The sequence below is a fragment of the Ambystoma mexicanum genome, chromosome 7q (assembly GCF_040938575.1).
Source record: "Ambystoma mexicanum isolate Mex_15411 chromosome 7q, UKY_AmexF1_1, whole genome shotgun sequence".
NCBI classification, from domain to species: Eukaryota; Metazoa; Chordata; class Amphibia; order Caudata; family Ambystomatidae; genus Ambystoma; species Ambystoma mexicanum.
In genome coordinates this window covers 1,008,981,989-1,009,009,008 of record NC_090941.1, presented here as the reverse complement: position 1 = coordinate 1,009,009,008, position 27,020 = coordinate 1,008,981,989, and the positions used below count along the sequence as shown (strand labels likewise).

General features: G+C 46.9%; 1 protein-coding gene across 4 annotated transcripts in view; it reads left to right on the top strand.

The window, feature by feature from the left end:
• ARRB1 (arrestin beta 1) overlaps positions 1–27,020 on the top strand; it is a 1,358,416-nt gene that overhangs the window by 1,249,295 nt on the left and 82,101 nt on the right. For all 4 annotated transcript variants that reach the window (XM_069640206.1, XM_069640203.1, XM_069640204.1 and 1 more), the window contains one exon: positions 5,774–5,857. In XM_069640206.1, coding sequence (XP_069496307.1) covers positions 5,774–5,857 — 84 coding nt within the window. The remainder of the gene's footprint in view (positions 1–5,773; positions 5,858–27,020) is intronic.

Genomic DNA, 27,020 nt, shown 5'->3' with positions numbered 1-27,020 from the left:
GGGTGCCCATGAACTGCTGGGGGGTGGGGGTGCAGGGGGACATGAGTGGGGGCCTGGTGGAGGCTGCCCCTGGTGGCTGGGGGGTGGGGGTGGTGGGAGACATGTGTGGGGGCCTGGTGGAGGGTGCCCCTGGTGGCTGGGGGTGGTGGGAGACATGAGTGGGGGCCTGGTGGAGGGTGCCCATGCACTGCTGGGGGGTGGGGGTGCAGGGGGACATGAGTGGGGGCCTGGTGGAGGCTGCCCCTGGTGGCTGGGGGTTGGGGGTGGTGGGAGACATTAGTGAGGGCCTGGTGGAGGGTGCCACTGGTGGCTGGGGGGTGGGGGTGGTGGGAGACATGAGTGGGGGCCTGGTGGAGGCTGCCCCTGCACTGCTGGGGGGTGGGGGTGGTGGGAGACATGCATTGTTGATCAGTAGTGCAAGGTGACATGTGGGTTGGCTGGGGGGCATGCCCATGGTGGATGGGCTGCCTGCGGGACATGAGCAGGGGTGCAGGGTAGTCCCCCGTGGTGTGGGCTGCCTGCAGGGGCCGTGGAGGTTGTGGAGCATACACCTGGGAGGACCCACACGGCCAATTCACGTGTAGTACTCCCCAGAACCCCTGAAATACACATACCCTGCAGAAATCGCGTGTGGAACTTCCCGCGCACCCCTGGAATACACATACCCTGCTGAAATCGCGTGTGGAACTTCCCGCGCCCCCCTGGAATACACGTACCCTGCTTGCACGGGGCCAATCGCGTGTGGAACTTCCCGCGCACCCCTGGAATACACGTACCCTGCTTGCACGGGGCCAATCACGTGAGAGACTTCACGCGAACCCATGAAATACACGTAGCCCGCTCCCCCGGCCCGATCGCGTGAGAAAGTTCACGCGAACCCCTGTAATACACGTAGCCCGCTCCCCCAGGCCCGATCGCGTGAGAAACTTCACGCGAACCCCTGAAATACACGTAGCCCGCTCCCCCAGGCCCGATCGCGTGAGAAACTTCACGCGAACCCCTGAAATACACGTAGCCCGCTCCCCCAGGCCCGATCGCGTGAGAAACATCACGCGAACCCCTGTAATACACGTAGCCCGCTCCCCCAGGCCCGATCGCGTGAGAAACTTCACGCGAACCCCTCTAATACACGTAGCCCGCTCCCCCAGGCCCGATCGCGTGTGGAACTTCCCGCGCACCCCTGAAATACACATACCTTGCTCGCACTGGGCCAATCGCGTGTGGAACTTCCCGCGCACCCCTGAAATACACGTTCCCCGCTTGGCGTTTGCTGTTTGCCAGCCCGGTGAACTGGTCCAGGGTTAGCGCAGCCCTTTGCGATGATTTAGCGATTTTGATGGCTTTTCCTTGCGCGAGGACGTTCTTGGGGGCGTAACTGGCGCTGCTGCAGGGTCGCTGCGATTCTCTGCGCCACGGCTGGTTTGGGAGCCTAAAATCCATGAATACGTTGTGCGCGGAAATCGGTTTTAGCGCACGTGCCTGGCGCAGTCAATCGCACGCGGACACTCTGCGCCAGCCGCTTGCGACACTTTTCTGCGAAATTCTATGAATTACCCTCTAAGTCACTAGCTCTCAAAAGACTGCTTTGAAAAACACTGGCAGGCACTTCCACTGCAAAGTTTGATGGTAAGGCTTGAATAAAGGCAACTGAAAGAGCTCCCAGGAGGAGGTGTTTTCGGAGGGCAGGAAATGGGTGCGAATGGCCATAGGGATTGGTGTGGCCATGGGCAGTCAATGGGTGGGCAAAAAACCTGAACAACAGCTTCAAGCTTTGTGTCCTCATATGACATTTCTCCCTAACTGTACTCTAATACAATAGTTCTGCGACCTAATAGCCCAGGGTTGTCCAACTCTAGGTCTCGCGGGCCAGGATCCTGACTGGTTTTCTTGATATCCCTCTTTAATATTCATGAAGAAAAATGTTCAAACAAGTTTAATCATTATATGCACATTTAACACACGAATATCAATGAGGGGTATCCTGAACGTGACATGGATCCGGCAAGAGGCGTTGCTAGGGAGGTCTCTGCGGGGTCTATAGCCCCGGGTCTTTTTGTTGTAGCCCCAGATAGAAGCTCAGGCTCTACAACCAGAAGGCTATAGCTAGCCCCGAATCCCACCAGTTCCGACGTTAGCTTAGCCCCTGATCTTTTCCAGACCTAGCAACACCCCTGGATCCGGCCCTTGAGGCCTGGATTTGGACAAGCCTGTAATAGCCTCATATCATTTTCAGTGTTATTAAATCAACTGAAAACCAAGGTGTTCTGGAAGATATCTGTTTCGTCCAGGATCACTAATACAAATAAAAATAAAGACTTCAGTTCTTCAATTACCATCACTTTTTCAGTTTCAGTATTAGTAATTCTAAGCATAGAATCACTATCTATGGGACAGTGCTGTCGAGCAGACAGTGAGAACGTATTCAGGAGTCAAGGATATCATTACAAATGGCTGCCTTCTTCCAGTCCCTTAGTTTTACAAACCTGAATGATGCAGCCGTGTGTTTGCCACTCTCACCGCCAAGGAACATGTCCTCAGTCACTCAATGATAGAAACTGGGAACTTAACAGAGACCCATAACCTGCAAAGCACTCTCCTTAGTTGTGGTCGGTGGCTTGGAAAGGACAACTAGCTAGCCTTTTTTCATTCATTGGTGTAACCTATGTGACGAAGTCGGTCGCCTGATAATAGTTGCAGACACAGTAAAGGTTTATCAAAAGGTTTTAACCGGCATCTGACGGTGCCTGGGTGGTCTTTCCCCTTTTGTATTTGCTTGGCAGGCATAGAACGACGGTGTGGAGGGTTGCCCAGAGCAATGCCAGAGGTTAAGATTATTCTAAACCTTTCAGCCATCACCTCCTTTGATTTGCTATAGTCACCCCGAGTGGGACGGGCATGCCCAGACGTGGGGCCCCTGCCTGCTGGGCCTAGAGACCCAAACTACTCCTCACTGGTGACGGCCAACAAGGCTGAAGCATGTTTGGGGTTTCTTGTGGCCTCATGCAGAAGGGATGTGACCATGCAGTTCAGGCTGGACTCCCCCTTTTGAGGTAGGACCAAGACTGATCTGCATATGGTCTTTCCCCTTATGTAATGGCTTGCCAGACAACAAATGATAGTCTGGGGGGTTGCCTACAGAGCAATGCCAGAGGTTAAGATTAAGTATAAACCTTCCAGCCATCACCTCTTGTGTTTTGCTACAGACACCCCGAGTGGGATGGGTATGCCACGAAGTGGGTCCCGTGCCTGCTGGATGTAGAGACCCAAGCTACTCCTCACTGATGAGGCCCAACAAGGCTGAAACATGCTTCGAGATGCTTGTGGTCTCGTGCAGAAGGGATGTGACCAAGCAGTTTGGGCTGGACTGCCCCTTTTGGGGTGGGACCAAGCCTGATTTGCATATGGTCTTTCCCATTATTTAATGGCTTGGCAAGCAAAGAACAATGGTCTGGAGGGTTACCCAGAGCAATGCCAGAGATTAAGATTCATTTTAACCCTTCCACCCATCACACCTTTTGATTTTCTGCAGTTTTTCTTGGACATAAATGAACCAAGACCTTCTCCGGGTGCCCCTGAGACACTGGGGGTCCTGTTCTAAGAAATGACAACTGCATGCACGGGACCACATACTTGCACTTAAAGTGCTGTTGGGCCCCCTGCATGCAAACAACATGAAGATTAATACCACACGTTTACACTCCATTTTGTAAATATATAAATATTTCCTGCAAGTTACCCTTCGCAGGTGGCAGTTATTTTTCGATCCCTATGCACTCAGTGCTATTAAGCATTTGGTAATGCAAGATATATTCCATAGGAATCCATTTGTTTTATTTCTGCATGGAATTCTCATGCAGCTGTGAAATGATGTCCTTGCATAAGACGAAGGAAGAAAGCAGGTGGGAGAGGTTACCTCTGCTCCATGCACCTCTTCTGCCTTGTGTGAGCGTGAACATGGGCTGGAGTGGAAAATGGAGACATATAAGCAATATGCCTTGCTTTTACACCCCCATTGACACCTCTAGCGGACGGCTGGTCCTTGGTGGCATCTGCACGAATCTAAGAAAGTGGACGGTTGGTGCAGTCTCTCCTTCTGGTGCTGGAGTTGGTCCTGGAGGTCGAGGGACTCGAGTTTGGAGGTTGTCGCGGGAGCCTGTTGACTTTGGCTATTTTAAAATACAATTCCCCGTATGTTTATTTATGGTTGGGGATGGCTGGGCTTTCTCCTGTAAGAACACATCATGTTACTTGACTCTCAACTTGTCAGTTTTTTTGATCATTATACCATTTCTTCTTGTTGGATGTTCTTAGTCTTGTATTATTTTTCCTGTCCTGTTTATGCAATCATGACTACATGTGCACCGATTCATTAATTTGTGTAGAGGAGGAATTTGTACCGATTCATTAAGTTACGTAGAGGAGGAAGAATAGCTCAGGGGCAGCGCGTTTGTCTTGGAAACAAAACAACCCAGTGCAACACAGGTTTGAATCCCGATCCTGTGCTTAGAAACCACTTGATATTAAGCACATTATAAATGCACAATTATAAGCACCTTGGTGTAAGGCTCTATAGAAACAAATCAAATACATTTGCTGCTCCCCTATTCTAATGATATGCCCATCGTGTTTTTGCTCAAGAGTTAAATGACTCACAAAGTAATAGGCAATGCACATCAGAGAAACACAGTTAGAATGTAGTGAAATGGTTAACAGATCTAATGTCCCGACTAAAGAAATGGTATTGTGTAAAAAAAGAAAAATCGATCCTATAGTCACAGAGATAAACTATGGCAAAACTCCAGTTATAATGTAGGATTACATATTGTAATGAAAACCTTAATGGGTGGTGGATAGGTCATTATTTATGCGGTACAAGGCTATTGGAGGAATCCATGTTGACATGCGATCGATCCAGGTGAGGTTAGTTCTGCAAAGCAGCGTTCTTGTGATAAGGTGGTGTGCCCTGAGGTGTTCTGATAAAGGTTTGATGCCATTGGTTTACTTTAGATTGACAGTTAGCATTCTGTGCTGCGTGTTTTTTTACCATTAATAGAGCACTTTATGATAATTTGCACGAAGAGACCGTTTGATACTATTCTACAGTATAATTTGACAATTTTAACAATTTATGCTGTTTGTTGTTTTTCATTGTCGATACAAAACTTTACCAGTAATTGTGTCAAAATTATTTTGGGCACGGTCTATTTTTGAATAGTACAAACTGAGAGGAATACTGTTACTCCTAAGTCATCAGAAATCTCTAAATCATATGTTCAACTGAACTTGAACATTTTATATTTATTTAATTGTTTTTTTATAATGCACTTAATACCGTACCCGAGTTCGGTTTCCAGGATTCGAACCTCTGTTGCTCTGCATGGTCTTGCTTCCAAGTCCAGCACATTGCCTCTGTGCAATTCTATGTTCACTAAGAAACACTATATGAAACTCTTTAGTGATATAAGGGCATCCTACAAAGTGGAATATTCTTCTCCATCCTAACTTGATGGAGAAGCAAAATTTTCTGTGGAGCTTCCAACCCCTGGGATGACCTTAATCAGGGGTCTTTGCATTCAAAAGTTTAAATCTTGCCAGTCTAGGGAAGGTAATTATTGTGTTGGGCTATGAAGACATCAACAAGGCTTTAGAACATTTATTTTGGCATGTGTTTCTCTTTCCATGTTTAGCTCCAATTTCAAAGAATACACACACCACAGAAATTAGGTCTGGATTCTAGAAACTCATTTCAACTTTGTTTTGTTTGTTTTTCCAGATTAAGAGATGGAGCCAACAAAGAGATTCTGGGAATTATTGTGTCGTACAAAGTGAAAGTGAAGCTTGTTGTATCCCGAGGAGGGTAAGCATTCCCACTTAATACATATGGATTATAACAAAGAAATAAATGAGTGGTCAAGGTTTTATATTTGTGTCTTATTGACGTGTCACCGTTGTTTACAGACCTTTCTAATTGATAACTGGTGATTGCGACAAAGAGCAGTGATAGTGTGAGGATCTAGCAATCTAGCAAATCTGACCCTAGCAGGTCACAACCCTCAAAACACATTTCTGAAAAAGAAATGCTTGTTGAATAGGATGAGTTTCATGGGGGGCACAATGGAACCATATACAGCCCTTGCATGCATACCTAAGGGTCAGACCCTTTACCAACTATTAGGTATGAATTGGCTGACTGAGCCCAGGTGGGTGGTGGTTACAGGCGAAACATCATTCCAAGTGATCCATTGAGTGAATTTGCAATGATGTTCCCGTCACTGGAAATGCAGGCTTGACATTCAAATGTCTGTTTGGGTGTAAAACATAAATTAAAACATTTATGGTAAGCATGAGTGTTTCTATTAGGAGGTGTAAAATGCTTCCAGGGCAAAAGTGTGCATTCTCCTATGCCTGGTTTCCAACAGGCAAACCAAGCATGAAGAAGTGTAGTTTCTTTAATTATTAACATATAATCCCTCTGAGAATCAGGGCTGCACTTTCAGACGCTGTACCCCCTTTACCGAAATGGAAGATCTTATTTTCATCTTTTCTTTGTCTTCTCAGTAGTGGTCAATAGTGGTAATGTAGTTTCAATACTAAACGAAGACTAAAAGACTAGAAATAAGCATTTGCTTTGTATTCTATTGGTAATCGACTAGTATTATATAGAATGCTGAATAGTCTTCATATAGTATGCTGCTTCAAACGAATACTATGGAATACTGAAAAAGACTAGCTATAGTCTTCGAATACTATAAAAAGACAAGTTAAATACTGGCAAGGCTAACCATACCCTAATCAGAAGTAGACAAACCTTAAAGTCCTTGGTCCTGATTTGCAAAGTTACTTTCAGTGGGACTTTCCCATTGAATGGTCTGTAGAAAAACAACACATTCATCAAGAGGTATACACAAAATGATAGTCCTTATATAGTGCATCAAAACACCTAGAGCAAATCCAAATATGCATCAGAATTCAAATACTACCAAAAACCTTAATGAGATATCTAAAAACACCTAACCACACCTCCACTTCTTCAAAACCATCTTAAAAGTGAACAGTGCATTCAGTGGCCATACAGTTGATAGTATAAACTAGTGTCAATTAATAGCATGGTGGCCTTGTCTGTATCAGTGCTTCAAGTTTGACAATATCAATTAGTTAGTGGGCTGTCATATGTCGATACGCTTTTCATATACAATGTGGTGCTATCCAATGTATTATAATCTAGATTCATCTGTCAATGGAGTAAATCGATCAGGGCATCTGAGCACCCAAAGCCTTCGGTCATCAGACGAGTCATGCTCAATCCCCTTGTATTTATCATTCAGGGTTTCCAAATGTAGTCTCTTTCATTTCATCCGTATTATAAGGGAATGTCTACTGCGCCACATGAGAACAGGAATGAGTATTGGCTAACGAGCCTACTCACTCCTACACTGATAGTCAATGAGCCGTGATTCCAGTTGTAAAGGTAAAACAGGCACAGCCCAACAGGTATGAGTTTGTCACCTCTTTCTTTTATGTCGACTCAGGGCGGGCTGTACTCTTCAGGAGTGGTGTGAGCTGGGTCAGAAGCAATGAAAATAGCAATAACGTGGTACCAAAATAAAAGAATGTCTAACCAAGGTTCTATATTAATCAGATCTATAATTATTAACACAAATGCAGACAACTAATAAAAACACTACTGGCTCACCCCCTGCAATTGTAAGCAAAGAGAAATTCAACTTTAGAATAAAGAGGCACTCTGGTTTTGTATACGGGGTGTTCAGAATAAGATTTAAGCAGCAAAATACCAAAGTTATTTAATATGTCCTTCAAAAAGTAGAGACCGCAGCTCACATTTTTTATGGTTCATTAGAATTGTGACAGGCTTTTCAGTATCTAACCTGGAGTCTGGGCTCTTTCAACACCAAGCCGTGGTTAAGTCGGGGAGTGGCGGGGTAGGTTCCAATGATTCTGTGCTATTCGGAAGCAGTGATGATAGCTTGCAGGTTGAAAATGCTGGAAAAGGCAGATGTGTTGGCTCAGAAGTCTCAGTTGTTGTGCAGACATGCCTTTCACAGCAAGAGGGCTCAACTGGCTCAACCACATTTTGGTACTGCATCATTTATGGCGGGGAGCGCCAAAAAAGCTGGCAACCCAGCAGATGTGTCAAGGAGGGGACGCTCGAAGACTCGATGGGTCTCATGTGTGAAGAGGACAGAGCTTTGACATCAAGGTTGCAGATGACGGTAATGCTTCTCTTGCAGCAGCAGTTTGGAGATGCAGGGAGAGCCAAGGGTCACCTCTCTAAAAAAAAATCCAGGCTGATGAGACTCTTTTGGACTCACGATTTCATGGGCTATGCTAAATCTCCTCCTCCTTCTGTCTGCCTACATGGAAAGGTTTGCAGTAATCTGCATCCTAATGTAAGTTGCCCATTGTAATGACAGGACAGTCTTTGAAGCACCTGTTCCCAGGGAGCCTACCAGGAAGTGTTCCTGTTCTCTAGAGAAAAGTAGCATACTTTCCCTGGGTGCTCAAAGAGAGGGGCTTCTGGGATATGCCCAACGTGGTTGTTGTGGGTACATCCAGCCCAGTACTGTCATGAATGAGTCACTTGCAATAGGAAACATCAAATGCTTGTGGCTGCATAGTTGGAGAATCTCAGCATCCACCATGTCATAACTTATCCATTGCTTACATTTAGAAATGATCGACAGTTGCCAGGCTGACTTGGTAGAGATGTTATGATGTTTTGAACCAGAGGTGCATACACTTTAAAAAGTCACCTCTGCCTATTTGGAACTTTGTGTTCCTGCAGCTGTGATAGGGTATTCACATGGGACCTCCAACATGCCCTGTCACCACTGCGGGGAAGTTGCTGGTGATGTTAGTAGGTTGGCACAGCAAGGCACATGTGTACATTATGCTTTTAGCCATGAAGAATTATGAAATTGTGGTCTGATTAGCACATCTCATTTTCGGAAAAAACAGAATTTCTTGCATCATTCTATAATAAACAATAGAAATAAATCTCAGGCTCTTTCGTGCTTGCAGATAACATTCCAACATAGGTATGAAGTGATTTATTCAAAAGAAACATACTGGCATTATTGTGTATACACTTGTATATAGGCGCGTTATAAATGCCATATCATATGATATCATTGTTTTGATTATAAAGTCAGCAGAATTCCAGATTATAAAAACAATTGAAAAACAGGCAAAAAGGATTGATTGCAGAAAAAATGCTATTTTTACAAAAAGGAACACAGTAACAATGAAACTGTTATTCATTTGAATACATGGTGAACAATTATTCATTGCTTTCTAAGAAGAACTAGAAAAACTGGGAACATTGTAAAGCACATTATGCAAGGAAATCGATTAAGCAGTGGAAGGTGGTGAAATCAAAGAGAGATACAGAGGGGGTTACACCCTTTAAAATGGGTTTTTAGTTTTAGATAAGGAAACATTTCATCTTTTAGATTATTATTTGTGTTAACTTTTAACAAAGTCTGACAGAAAATACATGAAGAAAAGAAATTCAAACAATTTGCCCATTTAATTTTTAGAAAAACAAGTTTAAAGACATGCTTTCTTCCAATTCGTTTTTTTAAATGAAACCTTTCAAGCATTGAACCAGAATTCACATTCAAGTCCTACCTTTTCAAATCATAAATGCTTGCAATTCAAGAGTCTTTCAAGTGTTAACCAGGTCTACAAAAAATGCAGTGACCACAGAAAAAATCATTTTGAATTTACCAACGCGATTGTTAATATTCTGAAAATTAACCCGAAATTGTATGGAAGCATTTCTCATTACTTGAACAAGTTGTATCCTATTGTACTTGAAGCCATCATTTTGGAGAGCCTATCCTGAAAGACGCCTTGCCCAGGTAATTGTCTCGCTGTGCGACACTGAGTGAAAATGATTTGGATCATTGTGCAATATCCCACAGAACTCATTGCTTTTGACACCAGCACTTGAAGCGTGCAGCAAATGCCAGTGCTAATTGCTTATTTGGGAAGAACACACAAGCTCATCCAACAGCTGTGATGGCAAAGCCCGACCTGCACTCTATCAATGAAATGAACCAGAAACAACACATGTATCTACCTTCAGCTAGACTTGCCTCCTTTGGACTGCTTCTAAGCAGAGCGATTGTTCACAGACATGAACAACAGTACACAGACTTTTGCAAAGGGAGAATACGAGTTCAAATACGCACCTTGCAACCAGGAGGGCTGCGTTCAAACTTCAAGAAAAGTATGATGCATTGTACTGTCCCAATCACATGACCCTCTCCATTTTGTTTTTGTGCACCACTGAACGTTGAAACTAGATCCATATTCTATAAGACATCTAAAACCAGATAAATGGATGCAGTGCAAATATCTTTAGCTAAATTGAGGCATAGCCTTTACCAAGATAAAATAAAGATATTGACAAAGCAGCACATGAGCAAGCTGTGTCAGAGGGGATCTCCCATCCAATAATCTTGCCTCCTGCCCCGCACTGCCAAGCCATCAATCTCCTCTGGGTACCTTGTCTGGGCAGGAGTGCACTAGCTCAGTGGTGGTCAACCTGCAGACTGCCAGGTGTCTTGACCTGCAAGCCCATTTAGCCCTAGTCAGCATAATCAATAGTGTATGATCATAAGGGTCATATGCCAAAAGATCTGCAGGGCCACAGTCTAATTTGGACTCACCACAGCACAGTGACATTAGGCCCCATGTTCTGGCTGACTTGGATGGCTTACATAGAACTTAACCGAAATGTCTTGCATCTGCTTTTTGCGGGGGGGGGGGGGTAGATACAAGATGCCTGCAACCGGTTGTACATTTATTAGGTGTTTTAAAGTTTCTTGATTGTCCCAATTGAAGATTGGGCCGCAGTACCGTGCATGAGCAACATTTATCATTCAGGATTTTTCTAGTCTATGACTGAATTTTAAAATACAAAGGATGATTTAAAAAATCATTTTTTTTTTTTTTAAACTTTGGTTTTATTGGCATTTTGTAAATTTAACAAACCGGGCTGAATAACCCATTAGGCACACCAGGTGATTAACTGTTCCATTCAACCCTTAACCCCCCCCTTCCCACCGCCCCCCTCCCAACAGTGCCCCTCCCCCCTGCAATCCTGCAATAACTTCAAACGAAAGAGACAATGAGCGGCTTTATCCTTCCCTGTGTTCAGGAGACGCTGTGGTGGGTGACCATTCTTTCCGGCCGTGGTCGATGGTGCCGTTTCCCCGGTCGTGGGCATGCAAGGCAGGCCCAGCTGGGCTGCAGGCCCTCCTCCCCTCCCTCGGTGTGGGTCAGTGTCTCAAGTCAGTGGACATCCCATCCCCACGATTGTTGCACCCCATACCAATGTGCCATGAAAGACCCTGAGTCGTTGTTCACCAGAGCTGTGAGTTTGTCCATCAAGAACATGTTCTTTACTTTCCTCAGCCAATCCTCCTTGGAGGGGAGTTCCGGGCTCTTCCACTTCTGAGCCAGGGCCACCCTCCCCGCTCGCAGCATTGTTTCCATCATCCTTGGATATCTATATATTTCCAAGTCTTCCGGGGGTACTCCCAACAACATTGACAGAGGGTCCTGGGAGAGAGGCTCGTCCGATGCCTCCGCGATCCAGGACCGAACTCTTCCCCAGAAGACCTGAACTTTCGGGCAGAGCCACCACATGTGCTTCCTGGATCCCCTCTGGCCACAACCCCTCGGGCACATTGGAGTAACACCCGGGAACATTTTAGATAATTTTACTGGGTCCCTATGCCACCCCTGCAAAACCTTGAAATTATGTTCCATGTCTGCGGTGAACAAGTTCCCATGGAAAGCGATTTTGAAAATTCTCGACCAGGTGTCTTCCGAGATGACCTCTCCCACCAAATCGTCCCAGAATGAGCGGAAGCCCCTTCTCCCGGGGAGGTTAAAAGTGTTCAGGATTTTATACATGTTCGACACCGCACCCTTTCTCGTAGTCGCTGTATCTATGAACTTTTCAAAGGGGGTCAGCTGCCTCCTCAAGTTTTGGCCCCAAGATTGGTCGCACAATATGCCCTTGAGGCGGAGGTATTCAAAAATGGTGAGGGATCCCCCGCCGAGGGCCTCCCTCAGGTCCTCGTATGGGAGAAACTCCCCCTCCCTGAACATCTGCCCAGCCCATTCCATCCCCATGTCGGACCAGGTCTGGGAATTCCGAAATCCCCTCCCGCCCACATCAAGGGGGAGCCCCCAAAGGGAGGACATCGGGGACGGCCATGAAGTGAGGTAGGCTGTCTGTGGGCCCTCCCTCCAAATTTCCCATAGGACTCCCAGGGTCGGGTGTCTTCTTAACTTCCCCGGGATAGATTTGCGTGGTGCCCACAGGAGGTCTCTAACCTTCAGGGGGTGGGCGTCCATGTCCTCTAAGTAAGTCCAGTATGTCCCCATCCCCTCTCTCATGTGTTCCAAGAGAACCCTCAATTGTGCAGCCCGGAAGTACTGGCGGAAATCAGGGAGCCCAAATCCCCCCTCCTCCCTCGGCAGTGTCAGGGTCGCTCTCCCAGTCCTTGGGGTTTTCCCCTGCCATATAAATTCTTGGACTGCGTTTTGTAGGACCCTGAAGGTCTGCTCTGGGATGGTGGTGGGGAGCGCTGTGAACAGGTACAGAAGCCTGGGCAAGATATTCATCTTGACCGCTGTCATCCGGCCGTACCAGGACAGGATCATCTTGTCCCATCTCCTCAAGTCTGACCTGATCCCTGCAATTATAGGGTCATAGTTAGTGGAGGCTAGTTTGGATAGGTCCCTAGTTAGCAGGACTCCCAGGTATCGGATGGATGTCTTTCCCACCGTGATTCCCTCGAACCTGTCCAGGGGGTCCAGCTCGGGGTCTCGCACTTTCATTGGGAGCAGGACCGATTTGGTTGTGTTGATTCTCAGTCCGGAGAAGCGACCAAATGTGGACACCAGGGACAGAAAGGGGGGGAGCGAGGCGGCCGGTTCCACCACATAAGCAAGGATGTCGTCTGCAAAGAGGGAGAGTTTGAACTCTACGTCGCCTCTGCTAATCCCCCTGATGCCCGCATGCGCTCTGATCGCTATAGCTAATGGTTCTATCGTTAGGACATATATCAAGGGGGAGAGGGGACAACCTTGCCTGGTCCCTCGCGAAAGTGCGAAGGACTCGGTCAACCTCCCATTCACCTGGACCCTCGCTGTGGGGGCTCTATAGAGTGCCGATACCCAGCTCCTTATATGGGACCCGAAGCCCATTTTCTGGAGAAGAAGTTCCATGTACCTCCACTCCACCCTGTCAAAAGCTTTTTCGGAGTCTAGAGAGAGGACACATGCGTCCAGGTCAGATTCCTGTACGAAGTGGAGCAGATCTATCGTTTTTCGGATATTGTCCGACCCCTGTCTCCCTCTTATGAAGCCCACCTGGTCCCCATGAACCAACCTCGGCATTATCCCCTCCATCCGCCTCCCCACCACCTTGGCCAGGATCTTGACATCCGTGTTCAGTAACGATATCGGGCGGTATGAGGAGCATTCTGCCGGGTCTTTCCCCTCCTTGGGCAGTACTGCTATAATGGCGCCCATCATGGAGTCAGGGAGAGTGCCTCCCTCGAGGACAGAATTGAAGACCCTCGCCAGGTGTGGGGCCAAGCTGGAGCGGAACCTCTTGTAGAAGTACACTGTATAACCGTCCTCCCCCGGGGAGGTTCCCACCTTCATCCCACTTATCACTTTGTCTATCTCCTCCTCGGTTACCGGACCCTCTAACCCCTCCGACATCTCTTGTGTTAGGGCTGGGACTTGTATGGACTCCAGGAAGCCTTCTATCTGGGCATCGCCCTCGCCATATTCTGAGGTATATAGTTCCTCATAGTAGTGGCGAAAGGCCTCTCCTATGTGAGGAGCATCGTAGCCTATCGTCCCCTGGGCGTCCTTCACTGCCTTGACCATTCTGCTTCTTTGGACTTCCCTTAGTTTCCAGGCTAGGATACTATCTGCCTTATCCCCTTTGTCATAATATTTCTGCTTCACCATCTGGAGGCTCCTCTCCGTTTTGTGCAGGAGGAGGTTTTTGAGTTGGAGTCTGTAATCCTCCAGGGCCGTGACCTGGTCACGCTCGAGTGGCCGCTCCGGAAGCCCGCCAGGCCGGAGCTGGGCTATTTTATCCCTTAGGGTCTTTTCCAGGGTCTCCCTTTCTCTTTTCTTCTGGGCTCCTATTTTGATGAGCACACCTCGTAGGGTTGCCTTGAATGCATCCCACAGTGTGTGTGTGCCGACTTCCCCATTGTCGTTCAAGTCAAAGAACTCCGTGATGGCATCTAGCACTTCCTGCGCAATGGCCTCGTCTTTGAGAAGGGAATCATTGCATTTCCAGCGGCCTCTGCGATCCGCATGCCAACCCTCAGCTATAGTGACGCGGACCATGTCATGATCCGTCCAGGGGACGGGGTCTACACTGTAGCCCGAGACGTGTGGGCGAAGCGTCTCGTCCACCAGGATATAATCGATTCTGGAAAATGAGGTATGAATGGGCGAGTAGTATGTGAACGAGGAGACGTCGGACCTGGGGAGTGGAATCGTGTCGACCAGGCCCAGCTCAGTGTTGACCCTCCGGAAGCATCGTGCCATGCCCTCGTCCGCCGGTCTGACGTTCGGAGGGCCAAGTCGCTTCCTATCTAAGGCCGGGTCTAGGACCATGTTGAAATCTCCCCCTACCACTATTTTTCCTTGGACAAAGAGTTTGAGCCTGTCCCTCACCTCCTCCCAGAACTGGGCTTGGCCTTCATTAGGGCCGTATATAGCTACGAGGGTTAAGGGGGCCCCCTGTAAAGTGCCCCTCACCATTAGGTAACGACCCTCGGGGTCCTTCAGGGTCGCCTCCTGCTCAAAGCCTATGCTCCTTGCTAGCAGAATTGCCACTCCCCTCCTCTTTGACCCATGTGATGCACAAAAAACCTCGCCGATTCCTCCTCCCCTCATCTTGGGTTCCTTCCCCCGGGCCCAATGTGTCTCCTGCAGGAAAAGCAGGTCTAGCTTGGCTCTTCTGAACTCCCTGCAAACCAGGGACCTCTTTGTGGGGGTATTCAGACCTCGCACATTCAAGGTGCCCACCCCCAGGGCCGGCAAACCATTAGCCATTCTCTATGTATCTCTCTCGGTTGGCCACCCGCGTCATGTCTAAAACCCTGTGTCGCTTCATTTGTCTCGCTACTGGATTGCTTGGATTTTCCCTTCCCCCTTCCCCCAGGGCCCTAAAACTGACCCCAAACATCCCCTCCTCCCCCCTCCCTGAGAAAACATCCCCCGCCAACTTGAAAGAACCCCCCACCCCCCTACCCGACGTCCAGCCAATGAGTTCCGCCATCACTGGCTTGTGGCCGGACCACCAGCCTGGCCTCCCCAGGCCGGGCCCGCTGAACAATGCTCATCTCCTTGAGCCCCCTTTCCCCCCCCCAGCCTCTTCCCCCTCGGTTGCCCACTGTGTACTTGCTGTTCCAGGGGACAGAGTCGTCACTGGGACCTCACGTGCCTCCACGCCTGTCCCGCAGATTGTCGGGGTTCCCCCGCCGTCAGCCCTCCGAGTCCATTTGTTCTCCTTCCCGGGCGGGAGGTGGAGTATTCAATTTTTTGTATTTTCTTGAGGCTGTTTTCCTTCTCCTGGGTCCCGACTGCCCCGGCCCACCCCCGGCCAGAGCCTCCGGGCCGATTGGACTTCTCCGGGGGGCTGGGTCCACCACGTAATCGTGTATGGCTCCTCTAATATCCTCTTCTGTGACCAGCGTGGTGCGTTGGCCCATGTATTCGAAGGATAAGGAGAAAGGATAGCCCCACCTGTAGCGCACCCCCTTCTCCTTAAGTAGCTGCGTCAGGGGACGGCACATTCTGCGCTTCGCCAAGGTGTAGGCAGAGAGATCCTGAAAAATAGTAATCTGGGCATTGTTGTAGGTGATCACCCCTGCCTTCCTCGCTTCTTCCAGAACCTTGGTTTTTTCCGTGTAGTAGTGGAATCGGGCTAGGACAGACCGGGGGTTCCCGGCCCTGCCCCCTGCTCTATGCACCCTGTCGAACGTGGGTTCCGTGGTCATCTCCTCCGCGAACAGGAGGGTGATAATGTCTTTCACGACTCGGGTTAGATCTCTCTCTGTCTCCCCCTCCGTTTCCGGGATCCCGAAAAATCTTAAGTTATTCCTCCTTTCCCTGTTTTCAAAGTCGTCAAACTGTCTGGCCTTTTCCTCGTCCCTTTTCTCCAAGGCCGAGAGCCTCATGTCAAATTGGACCTCCTGTGCCGTTGACGAGGACTGATTGGTTTCTACCCGTTGCAGCCTCTCCTCCACTTTGTCCACCCTTTGTTCCATTTTTTCAAATTTCTGGGCGATATCTGATCGCATTTCCCTAATTTCCTGAAGGATGGAGGCAAAGCCCCTCTCCATCGCCGTTGCGGGTTCCGCCATGTTTCCCGGGTGGGTCGGGTCCCCGGAGCCCGTGTGGCTGCTGTTGCGGTCCTTATACCTGAACGCTTGCAGCGACTCTAGCCCGTTCATGCGATCCCCCTCTGTGCCCCCCTCGGGGTCTGCCGCTGACCCAGATCCCGCACGTCTTGGAGTGGTCCCGTGGGGAGGGGGAGGCTGCCAACGTCGTGTACCAGCCTCTGATTGCCGTCCAAGTTCTGCACCCAGGGGGGGAGTCAGGCGGGCACACGCCCCGGGGTCGTCACCGGGGGCCACCACCCGATTAGGCCTGGTCTCAGTACCTCCGGGCTCTCTGGGTTCCTTTATTGGGTTGGTGGGTGGTGTCCCCACCCCCCAGCGTGTCTTGCGCTGTGCTGCCCGGCCCGGGCCCCAACAGGACTACGATAGCGGGGGTGGGGCGTGCTGCGGGGGTCGCCTTGGCCACCCCTGATCCCGGGTGGGCTCTCCTTTTCCTGCGTTTGTCTCCTGAGGGCTCGGGGGGCAACGCTTCCAGGCCCCGGATGCTGGGCCCGAGGCCGCCGACTGGGTCGTCCCGGCCTGGTGCGGGGGCCAAGGCTGGGAGTCCGGTTCTTGACAGTGGTGGGCCGGCGGGAGGGGCCCGTCCGGCTCTTCGTTTTTTTTTTTTTTTTTTTTTTTTTTTTTTTTCCCCTTCCCGGGCCGCTTCCCGCCGCCGGGGCTCGGCAGGGGCGGGCCCGTGCCGATCCTCTGAGGCGATCCCTCGGCCGGGGGTGGTCTTTGCTACCGTGGCCCCCCTACCTTCTTCGCCCGATGTTCGGCTGCTCCTTCTGAGTCGGCAAGTCACTGCGCTCCGGCTGGCGATCGGGCTGCACTGCTGGGCTCCGTACGTCCGCAGGCCTCTCCCCGTTCCCTCGGCCGCGACTCCAACGCGGCTCGAACTCTGGTTCTCGGGGGGCGGCGAGATCCGCTCCTTCGTGCCGGCGTCTCACGGGGGGGCCACCAGTCGATGGCCAGATAGCTGATCCGCCGGGGGGGTCCGGGGGGGGCTCAATCCCTCTGTAAGGCCCTGTCCTGGCGGGAGCTCGGCACTAGGCTACCATTGCCTCTGCGCCCCCTGGTGGTCATTTCCTAAAACATCATTTTTACCAAACATTTCATCTATACGTATTCTCTACTGTTACACCAGTCCCAAGACATGGTCTTTGTCTTAAAGTCTTAAATTGACGTAACAAAAAGCTGGTATTAATCGATACGCCACTTTCTCAATTTTGGCCATTGTCACCAATGATCCCAAATCTAACTCAGCATTTGCTTATTACACAGGTGTTCCAGGAGGTAAACTCAATGAAGGAGGTAAACGGCTTCCTTCCAGGTTTGATAGCCAAACAGGACAATCTTGCCTCAGCACATACAGAATCATCAGGAATGTGTTGTGTTTATAGGCAGTTATAATTCACCAAAGGGAATTTACCAAATTTCTGATCACATCCTGAAAGCAAAGCCATATCTGGTTTTACCTTGTTACTTGTTTTGGTATTAATTCTAAAATCCCACAAATTGTCATCTAGATACATGCCAAATAACACCATTTGGTAATGTGTGCTCTGTATAGGTGGTTAGAGTTTTTAAACAAAACTTTGCTATTTTTGTTGTGAAAATCATATTATCCTTGTCACTATTGAAGAACAGCATTTAAGTATGTTTGCAGGTCCTCCTGAGTGTGGGCCAGTAAAAGTGCATTTTCAGTTTAGGTCGTACTAATATGCTGAGTGTCCATTTTGAGAAAAAAAGATAGCTACTTGGCTTATGTCATGATGCTTGTCAGACATATACAAATTAAATAAAAATAGTGCTAGGATGCAGCCTTGTATGAGGCCACACATAAGAAAACATTTATCCATCATATTCTCTGCTGTTCCAACGTCAACCCTACTGTCGTATGATGTGTAAGATTAGTATGTTCAGGTGGCCATGCTCAAAATCCTAGCTTTTCTGTTTATTTAGTCTTCCTCTGTTCACTTGGGCAAATGGAGATGAGTAGGAAAGCATTGGAGAAAGGGGACTTTGCCAGACTGCCCTCTGACCAAACACATTTTGTATAAAACTATTATGTAATAATGACGCTCCTTTCCCAAATCCGGTCTGGAAAGAAGGCAATGCTTCTTCTGTATGAACACACTCTGGAAGCGCTGTGACAACGATCTTACTCATTGTGTCCAATAAGGCAATACACCTTTAATCTAGAGACCTTTTCCTAAATTGGAATTATTATTGAATCAGTCTCTGCACAAGGTGGATTTAAGGTTTTGATACAAAATACAAAACCCATACTCAGTATAAAAGGACACACCCCAGTAGGGAATGAGACCAGGAGAAAGATTGCAAGTTAAGTAAAGGCTTATACGTAAAATGATGCACGCAGTGGACTCTGCTGCTCCGAGAGTGCTCTGCCAACAATACAGAAACATCATATCTTTATACACAGAATTGGTCATCAGTGACGAATAATGTAAGGGTTGAATAGTACGAGCCCATTGGTACATTGTGACAATGCTGTATAGTCCAAACAGGGTTGGTGCAACTTGATTGGTTAGTGCAGAGTTGTTGCTCCTCGCAGCACGTGGGTCAGCTGGGCTCATCTGGGTGGGGTGGAGGTCAGGCTGAGTCCGCAGTGTGTGATGATTCTACGTAATCTAACCTACACAGTAATCTTTGACATGCTATGAATAAGTAACACATAAAACGTATACCAGAATGCAGGTTCGTCTATAAATTGTAAACAAACGCAAGCACATTCTTAACCTAGGCCTTCGTGGGGCAGGGGCGCTGTGGTCCTTTTTTCCAGGTGGCTTATCTGAGGGTTTCGATCAGAGATGTATTCACCCTGGTGCCTCATGGTTCAAACAAATGAATTGATGGGCGTTAACCCATGGGGAATACATGATCACACAAGATTAGTTATATGGGGGCAATCCAGGGTGGTCAGTGGGGAAGGGTCTCACCAACTGCTACATGAAAGGAGAGTAGAGGGGAGAAAGGTTGCACAGGCAATCATTTCTAAAGGTGGGGGTTGGAGGAGCAAGAGCAGGTTTGTGGAGACGAATGAATACACAAGTCAAGATCTGCCCCGGTCAAACACAGGGCAGTGAGCTCAGAGGAAGAGAAAGAATACCGTTTTTAACTTGCAACAATTCACGCCTGGGCTTCCGTGAGAACAGGACTGGAATGTTGCAGACAGGGGAGGAGGTGGTGGGGGAGGTCGGGGCTGACTATGCGTGGCCCTGGGTGAAGGGAGAGAGAGCCTTTTAGAGATCATTGTGCGGCCTAGTACCAAAACTTAGTCTGAGGTGGCATAAAATGGAGTCTAAGTGTGTCATCCAATGGCTTCCTTCTGCTGTCATCCGCGAAAGGCAAGGGGAAGTCTCCCCATGACGGGATGAGTAAATAGACTTATTCCATGTGGAATGTTTAAGGGGGGCATACGGATCCTTCCTCCCTTACAGTTTCTAAAAATACGTGTACACATATGTAATACAAGGATTACCCACTTGCTGGGTTTCCTTAGCGCTGCAATATTAGCCATACCATCCAGGCCAGGTGCCCCCCGACTTCTTCATATGAATTATGATGCTATATGTGTGTTGTGGGTCCATTTCATTAGTCCGGTTTCCGTCATCAGCTTGTAATGATATTCTACTAATCCTCTAATCAGGGACATAACTGGCATTCATTCTTATGATTTCTTGAAATTAATTATTATGTTATATGATGCCAGTGTATTACCCCAACATCCAGAGACAGCTTGTATTTGACACCTTTCTGATTATTTCACTGCCTTGTACTCCTCTTTGATATATTCTTTCCAATGGTCTTAAATGCGTCTTGGAACATGCTGTTTGATTGTGTTTATTATTAACGGTTGTTACTCCTATGGAGTTTTATGGAGTTAGCATTAATGAAGACTTTTCTGCTGTATTCCAATAGGCACAACCAATTCATCCCTTTTTATCCTCTTAATTGTAATGTTTCTCACATATTTCTATTTTCTATTGCAATGATATCATGCATTTTGTTTATGTCCCTCTAATACTTGTATAGGAAAATCAGAACATACTGCCCAAAAATAAAATCATATCATCAAAACATCTTCAAATTGTGTCAGCATAGAATAAGGAAACACAGGCAATCTCAAATAATGTCTCACTGATACACTATCAATCTGATCTGAAAATTCAACAAAATCAATATGCTTTGACTTCAAATCTGCTAGCCCAGGAATTGTGTTCAAGAGATCTTACACAAATGGACTAGAGCATTCATGATGAAAGACTCCTTCTATCATTGACAGATATGCACAGGTTTTAGGATCAGGAACAACATCCTTCTCTAATAGATGGTTCAAAAATATGTGGAAGCAATAATCTGCCTAATTTCACGTTTTAATACTCGATACTTTCCATCTTGTTCCACTTACTGGTAGCATAGTGTCCAGAAATGGTATCCACTGAGCTGTCACCAAGGCCCCGCGCCTGATCCTGCCAGAGGTTTCAGCCCACATAACACTAAGGTCTATACATCCATGTTGCTTTTGCGCTAAGTCAAGCATGTTTCCCTCTGATGTAATTGTTCTTTGCTCTTACTGGTTTATCATTTGTAATGACATTGGAAGTGCTGGCATGTCTCTGTAAAAGAGTAGCATCCTATGCTCCATACATAATAAGACACCACTCCAATATGCTGTTGTTATTTAGTTGCTTCTTGCATGTGCATTTCTTAAAAGGAAATGCCACGAATTGCCCTTTATGAGCCCTTCACACCCTCTTTGCCCATTCTAAGGACTTTGAAGGTATGGTTCTATGTTCCTTCATCGCCTGAAAGTGCAACGCCAGGCATTACAATTATTTTATTTTATTTATTTATTTTTTTGCATTTTTTAAAGCGCTCACACAGCCCGCGGGCATCGAGGCGCTGTTACAGGAATTGTTCGTGTTTTTCTTTTTTTTTGTAGTTGCGGAATTGTTATTTTTTGCGCGCACGTTGCCGTTAAGCTAAGTTAAACTATGTGTACATTCTAACGAAAATGTTCATCCATTTTCTTTTATGTTTCTCAGCATTTCATCTTCATCCTTCATATGATTTTTTGATCCAGTGAGCCACATTTGGACCTCAGATTGACCAACCCAATGTTTCATGTATTGGATCACATTCTGCACTCCAGGCCCAAGCCTAGCCTCATTTGGCCCACCTGGACCACTAGTTGAAATGCTATGCCCGAAATAGTCGCCTCCATTCAGGCCTTTCTGGGTACTCCCTCCATCAATTCATCTTGCTATGCAGAGCCTTGATTGGATACAGCATCACTTGTATTATGGTTTGTAATGCGCAGGTGCTGTTTGGAAGCTTCTACTGCTAACCCATATCACTGCAGAATATAGTCCATGGTTTAGAGGTGAAGGCGATGTGCTATTTCCTTATATCTGTTTTACTGCAATAAATGAAACACCAATGCAATGAGTTCTGCTATAGTTTCAGGCAAAGCAGATAGAAGACTTGGCTCTCCCTTGTTCATCTTCTGGCCAGCATCAGGTCTTGTCACAATATGTTTTTGTGCTCTTTAAAAAAGGTCATTCTTTTTAATAGATGTGAGTGTGCACTTGAAGCCTGTCCATTGAGTCTATGGGCATTCGTTTTTTTAATACTGAGATGCACTAACTATAGTAATGTAAATTAATGTCCAGACCTACACAGAACGTATCACATATCATTACAAAGAATGTTGCTAGCTTACTCAATGCCTCTCATTGTTTGGACCCATTGATATGGGTATAGCATTGATAAGAGGAAGCTCTTGGGGTGCAGAGTGAACTTGGTGAGCATATTGGTGACCAGGACACCTCAAAGCTGGGAGCTCCCACCATGTGGATCCCATATCCCCTAAGTGGGGGCTTCAGGCTAGAGTACCAGAGAGGGGTCTCAATGTGGTCCTCTCTTTTCCCCTGCGTGGACGCATGGAAAAGAAAGGCATGGTTTGCTCCAACATGCATGGGCTGCTTTGTGTTCCCATAAAGGTGTGATGTGGGCTTGCTGTATGTTATGGATGGCCCTATTTGAGCCTTTGGTCAAGGCAGATTTCAGTTTCTATATTGATAAGATATGATAGGTTATTTATAACGTGCTTAATACCCAGAGGTTTCTAAGTGCAGACCCGGGGATCAAACCTGAGTTGCTCTGTGTCATCTTGCTTCGAAGGCGAGCACGTTGCCCCTGAGTTATCCTCCCGAGACTGGCACAGGCAAGCCAACAATATAGGGAATGCAATGCTGCTGAGAGGAATTCCCATTGGTTAAGAGCCATTGCCGCGTGCATTTCCAGCCATCACGGTTTGCTTTTTTCTAAGATTACCACTAGTAGTTTCTGGTCTAAGCGACCCAGATAAGAAAAAGTCATGGAGTGGCCTAGACAGAGCTTATGTTGGCGCTTTGGCATCCCAGGAGGTTGAGGTGAAACCAAGACTGGGCCGATGACCTCCTCATAAAGGTCCTGGCCCTGCTAGTACCTCATCGTAGAGATATTCAGACGGTACAACGTTCAGCCATCGTCCGTTTTTTTTTCGCGGCACTTTTTGGCGAATGTTTTTTCACAAATAAATCGTCGAAAAATATGGAAGGGGGCATATAAGGGGTAGGGTGGGGTGTAGTGAAGAGAGTAAATAGGGAAGGGGGTTTGGGAGGACCCCCCAAATAATAAAAAAATAATTCTATGATTTGTTTCACCAAAAACGTTTCAGCAAAAAAAGCAGCAGCAAAAATACTGGGGATCAATGCACATAGAGGCATTCAGATGACTCTATTTACTACAGAGAAGGTCAATAACAAATGATTCGGTGAAATGAATACTCCTAATATGCTCCTCTAGGCCACTCCATCATAGTACTCCCCAAGATGTCTAAATGGGGGTGAGCATTTAACCCATGGCTCTCTTGCCAGTATGCTTTAATCCCCTCCTTTATGTGGTCTGTGTGCAGTTTGTTTCCCTTCCTTGACCTGAGCACTTATCACCCTCTGAGAGAGGATGTGTCCTTCAGGCTGGACACTTTACCCTTTTCCCCAGGCAGTAAGTGTGTTTATAATTAAACAAAAATCTCCCCAAGACGTACATGCTAAAAGGAAACATGTTTTAGGAATATGGTTATACTTATGGGAAGGGAAGGAAATGATGTGATAGGTTATTTACAACGCGCTTAATACCCAGAGGTTTCTAAGCGCAGACCCGGGGACCGAACCTGTGTTGCTCCGTATTGCCTTGCTTCCAAGGCGAGCACATTGCCCCTGAGCTATCCTCCCGATACAAGAGAAGCGAAGGAAAGGGGAGGGAAGGGAAAGGAAGGCAAATGAAGAGAAGGGAAAGGAAAGGAAAGGAAAGGAAAGGAAAGGAAAGGAAAGGAAAGGAAAGGAAAGGAAGGGAAATGAAGGGAAGGGAAATGAAGGGAAGGGAAATGAAGGGAAGGGAAATGAAGTGAAGGGAAGGGAAATGAAGAGAAAGGAAGGGAAATGAAGAGAAAGGAAAGGAAGGGAAAAGAACGGACGGGAAGGGAAGGGAATGAAGTTAAGTTTATAATTTCCGACAAAGTAAGAAGCATAGGAATGTACACCATGTTGCAATATAATTCCTGAGGGAGAGGTTGTTTGGTTTACTCTTTGTGTCCTGTGTTAAACACACACACATACCATTATGGTGCTTGAGAACCCTTTGCAATGGAGAGATGCAAGCACATTTGGCAATTCTTTGAGGGCCTCCGCCTTTCCATCATGAAAATTGGATTCTCTATACAGTAGAACATCGAACATTACGTGTGGCACAATGGGGGCATCCACACTGGCCAGGTAATATGGGACGAGTTATGTCAGATATAGGTACTCTGGAGGGCATTCACCCCACAACCCATGCTCCATTCCACCTCACAGGTAGGGCATAGACAGCTAGAGGCAGGTGCGTTCATGTGAAGCATTTGCATCTGGCAAGGGAGTCGAAACCTTCATGTTTATTAATAGTACAATGATTCCACGAATTCCAACTCAGAAATGATGGCTTCCAAGCAGGCCCCCATTTCAGCAAACATCATGCCAAAAGCATAGTGTACACCTGTGTCCTGCTGAATCGGTATCCTAATCTGCAGCACCAGCTGCCCAGTGGCACAGAGCAAGTTCAGGGGTCAGAGGGGCCCTCTTGGCAGCTGCACTCACAGCCAAGTCACTTTCAGAGGCTGCATTTAAAATATGCACCGCTGTTTCCAAACCACATATCTATGAGAGTATGAGAGTTATTTTGCCTTTATTCACCACCAGGTCCTACTGACTTTTTCAATAATACTCTTCTTCCTAGATTCTAGCATCTGTTTCTTTCATTGGAGAACATCTGTTTGCTGTTTCCCCTCTAATAACATCAACGTTAATTACATTGCTGCCACAATGTTATTTCAATGCCACAGTCACTTGGCTCGAGGCTTGTTATTCTCTTTATTCTTTCATTTTTATTTTGTATTATTTAAGTGCAATTGGCTTGTCAAACAAACCTTCTACACTATACATACATACATAGTAAAATACCAAAATCTCTTCTCAAGAATAAACACAAAATTAAATTCCAATACATTTCATAAATTCATCTTAAGAATTCTACAACAATAAAATAATATCAGCAGACTAACAGGTGAATCAAACAGCTGTTTTGCCTTCAATTAGATGTGAAATGTGCCGGCAGTAATAACTAGCAGTTGTGCCCCAAAGATCACAGATCAAAACTGATCAGAAACAGGGCCAACACATTTTGCAAATTCTGTAAGGTATTCTGCAGCCAGGATAGGACAGTCCAATGTCCGATCTTGCTTTTTTGACACTGCTCCCACAAAGGCGACATAATCTGTCTTCCACAGGCGTGCCGTTCCAGGCCCCAGTATACCTCAAAACCGGGAGAATGCCAAAACGCAGACGTGTTATGAAACGGGTCAGTGAAGGATTACGTAAAATGTGATAAAAAGACCCTGGTGTGTATACACGCTATATCGTTTCTTGGTTGCAAGGGTACTCAATGATTGTGAGCGATCCGACTCAAGTGACTTAACTTTGAATTTTTGCCAAAAAAAGGGCAACTTCATTCTCCACATGAAGGACCATGTTAATATCCTTAAGGTGCGCAGTCACTGTAGCTACTAATTCCTTATACGCCTATTGGCGGGTTTTAGCGTTGTATGCTCCACTGTAAGACTCAGCGACGATGTGTTGGAGCCAGCGGCCATGATGATTTTGAATAAGAATGGACACCTTCCCACTTTCCATTGCGAAGAAAGAGACTGGAGACCTAGTTCCAGCCTCATTGCATCCACAAGGATAGCATCCGACAGGCCTAGTAAAGAACGCAATATCTTGGCCTCTGCCGTATCTAACGACTTGACAAATCTCGCAGTCAAAACCGCAAGTTTTTACAGGAGGTCAGGAACAACGTATGCTTCCAACATGCCTTCAATGGAGTGGCCACCTTGCTATTCAGAGTAAGGTCACTCTACCGGGAGAGGACTGGACTGGACCAGTGCCACATTGAGGCAACTTTAGGCACTTGCCTATGGCTCCACTCACAGAAACTAGCACACAGGGGGACAGTTTTGGCCTTATCGAAATTAAATCTGGCCCTTTGCTCATTTCTGTGTTGGCATACACCTTTGCATCAGCTATGCTTGTAGACCTGACATGTTGCCATTCTCGATGGCCAGTAATTCTACTACTCTCAAGAACTTGCATAGCAACGTTGTGTTCTTTGGCAGCAGCAAGATACTGCGCAACCTGTGATGAAACGTGGAATATACGTCTACCAGATGCTGCCGCCGTCTTCTGGTTTTGTGGAAAAAACTGTTTAGGCTAATTGATTCTACAATCAGCATTACAGAAATCAAAACTGCAGACCTCTGGATCACCCCGGCACTTTATCAATGTTCTGATTGCGAAGCCCCAGCTGCGCCGATTGCACTGAAATCAATCACGTCTCGAGACGCCATTTTCAGTCGACCTCTCAGGATTTAAAAAAAAAACAATTGTCGACCTCTCTGATTTCATCCTTTCAGTTTGAAATTTAAAATAAGAAGACAGAAAAAGTTGGTTGTCTATACATACAAATAAGCTAAGAACAGCAGTCTGCATGACACTTCTGGCCACAGTCTAAGAGCAATGGATTATGCAAATACACTCCTAGCTGGAATCGCTGGAATATTCTGCCTGGTTCTCTGGTTCAATCTAGCAAGGACCTTGGCTACATAAGGCAGCCACTGAGATGAGCCCTTAATGCTTTCACCGAAAAATTGGGACCTTTTTGGACCACTGCTAAATTTGTGAGTGCAGCTTACTTGTTACAGCTCTGTTATCTAATATGTAATGTAAAAGAGATTACATTACAATTCCTCAAGGCGGACTGAAACCAAACAGACGAGCCTCAATGAAAGACACGTCTCTTTTATAAGGTCACGGAGCTCAGAAGTGGCTTGCAATATCCTTTTCATGTATGGGGGCATTTTAGTCCTTCTGATACATGGCCACACACTGCCATTCACTTTAG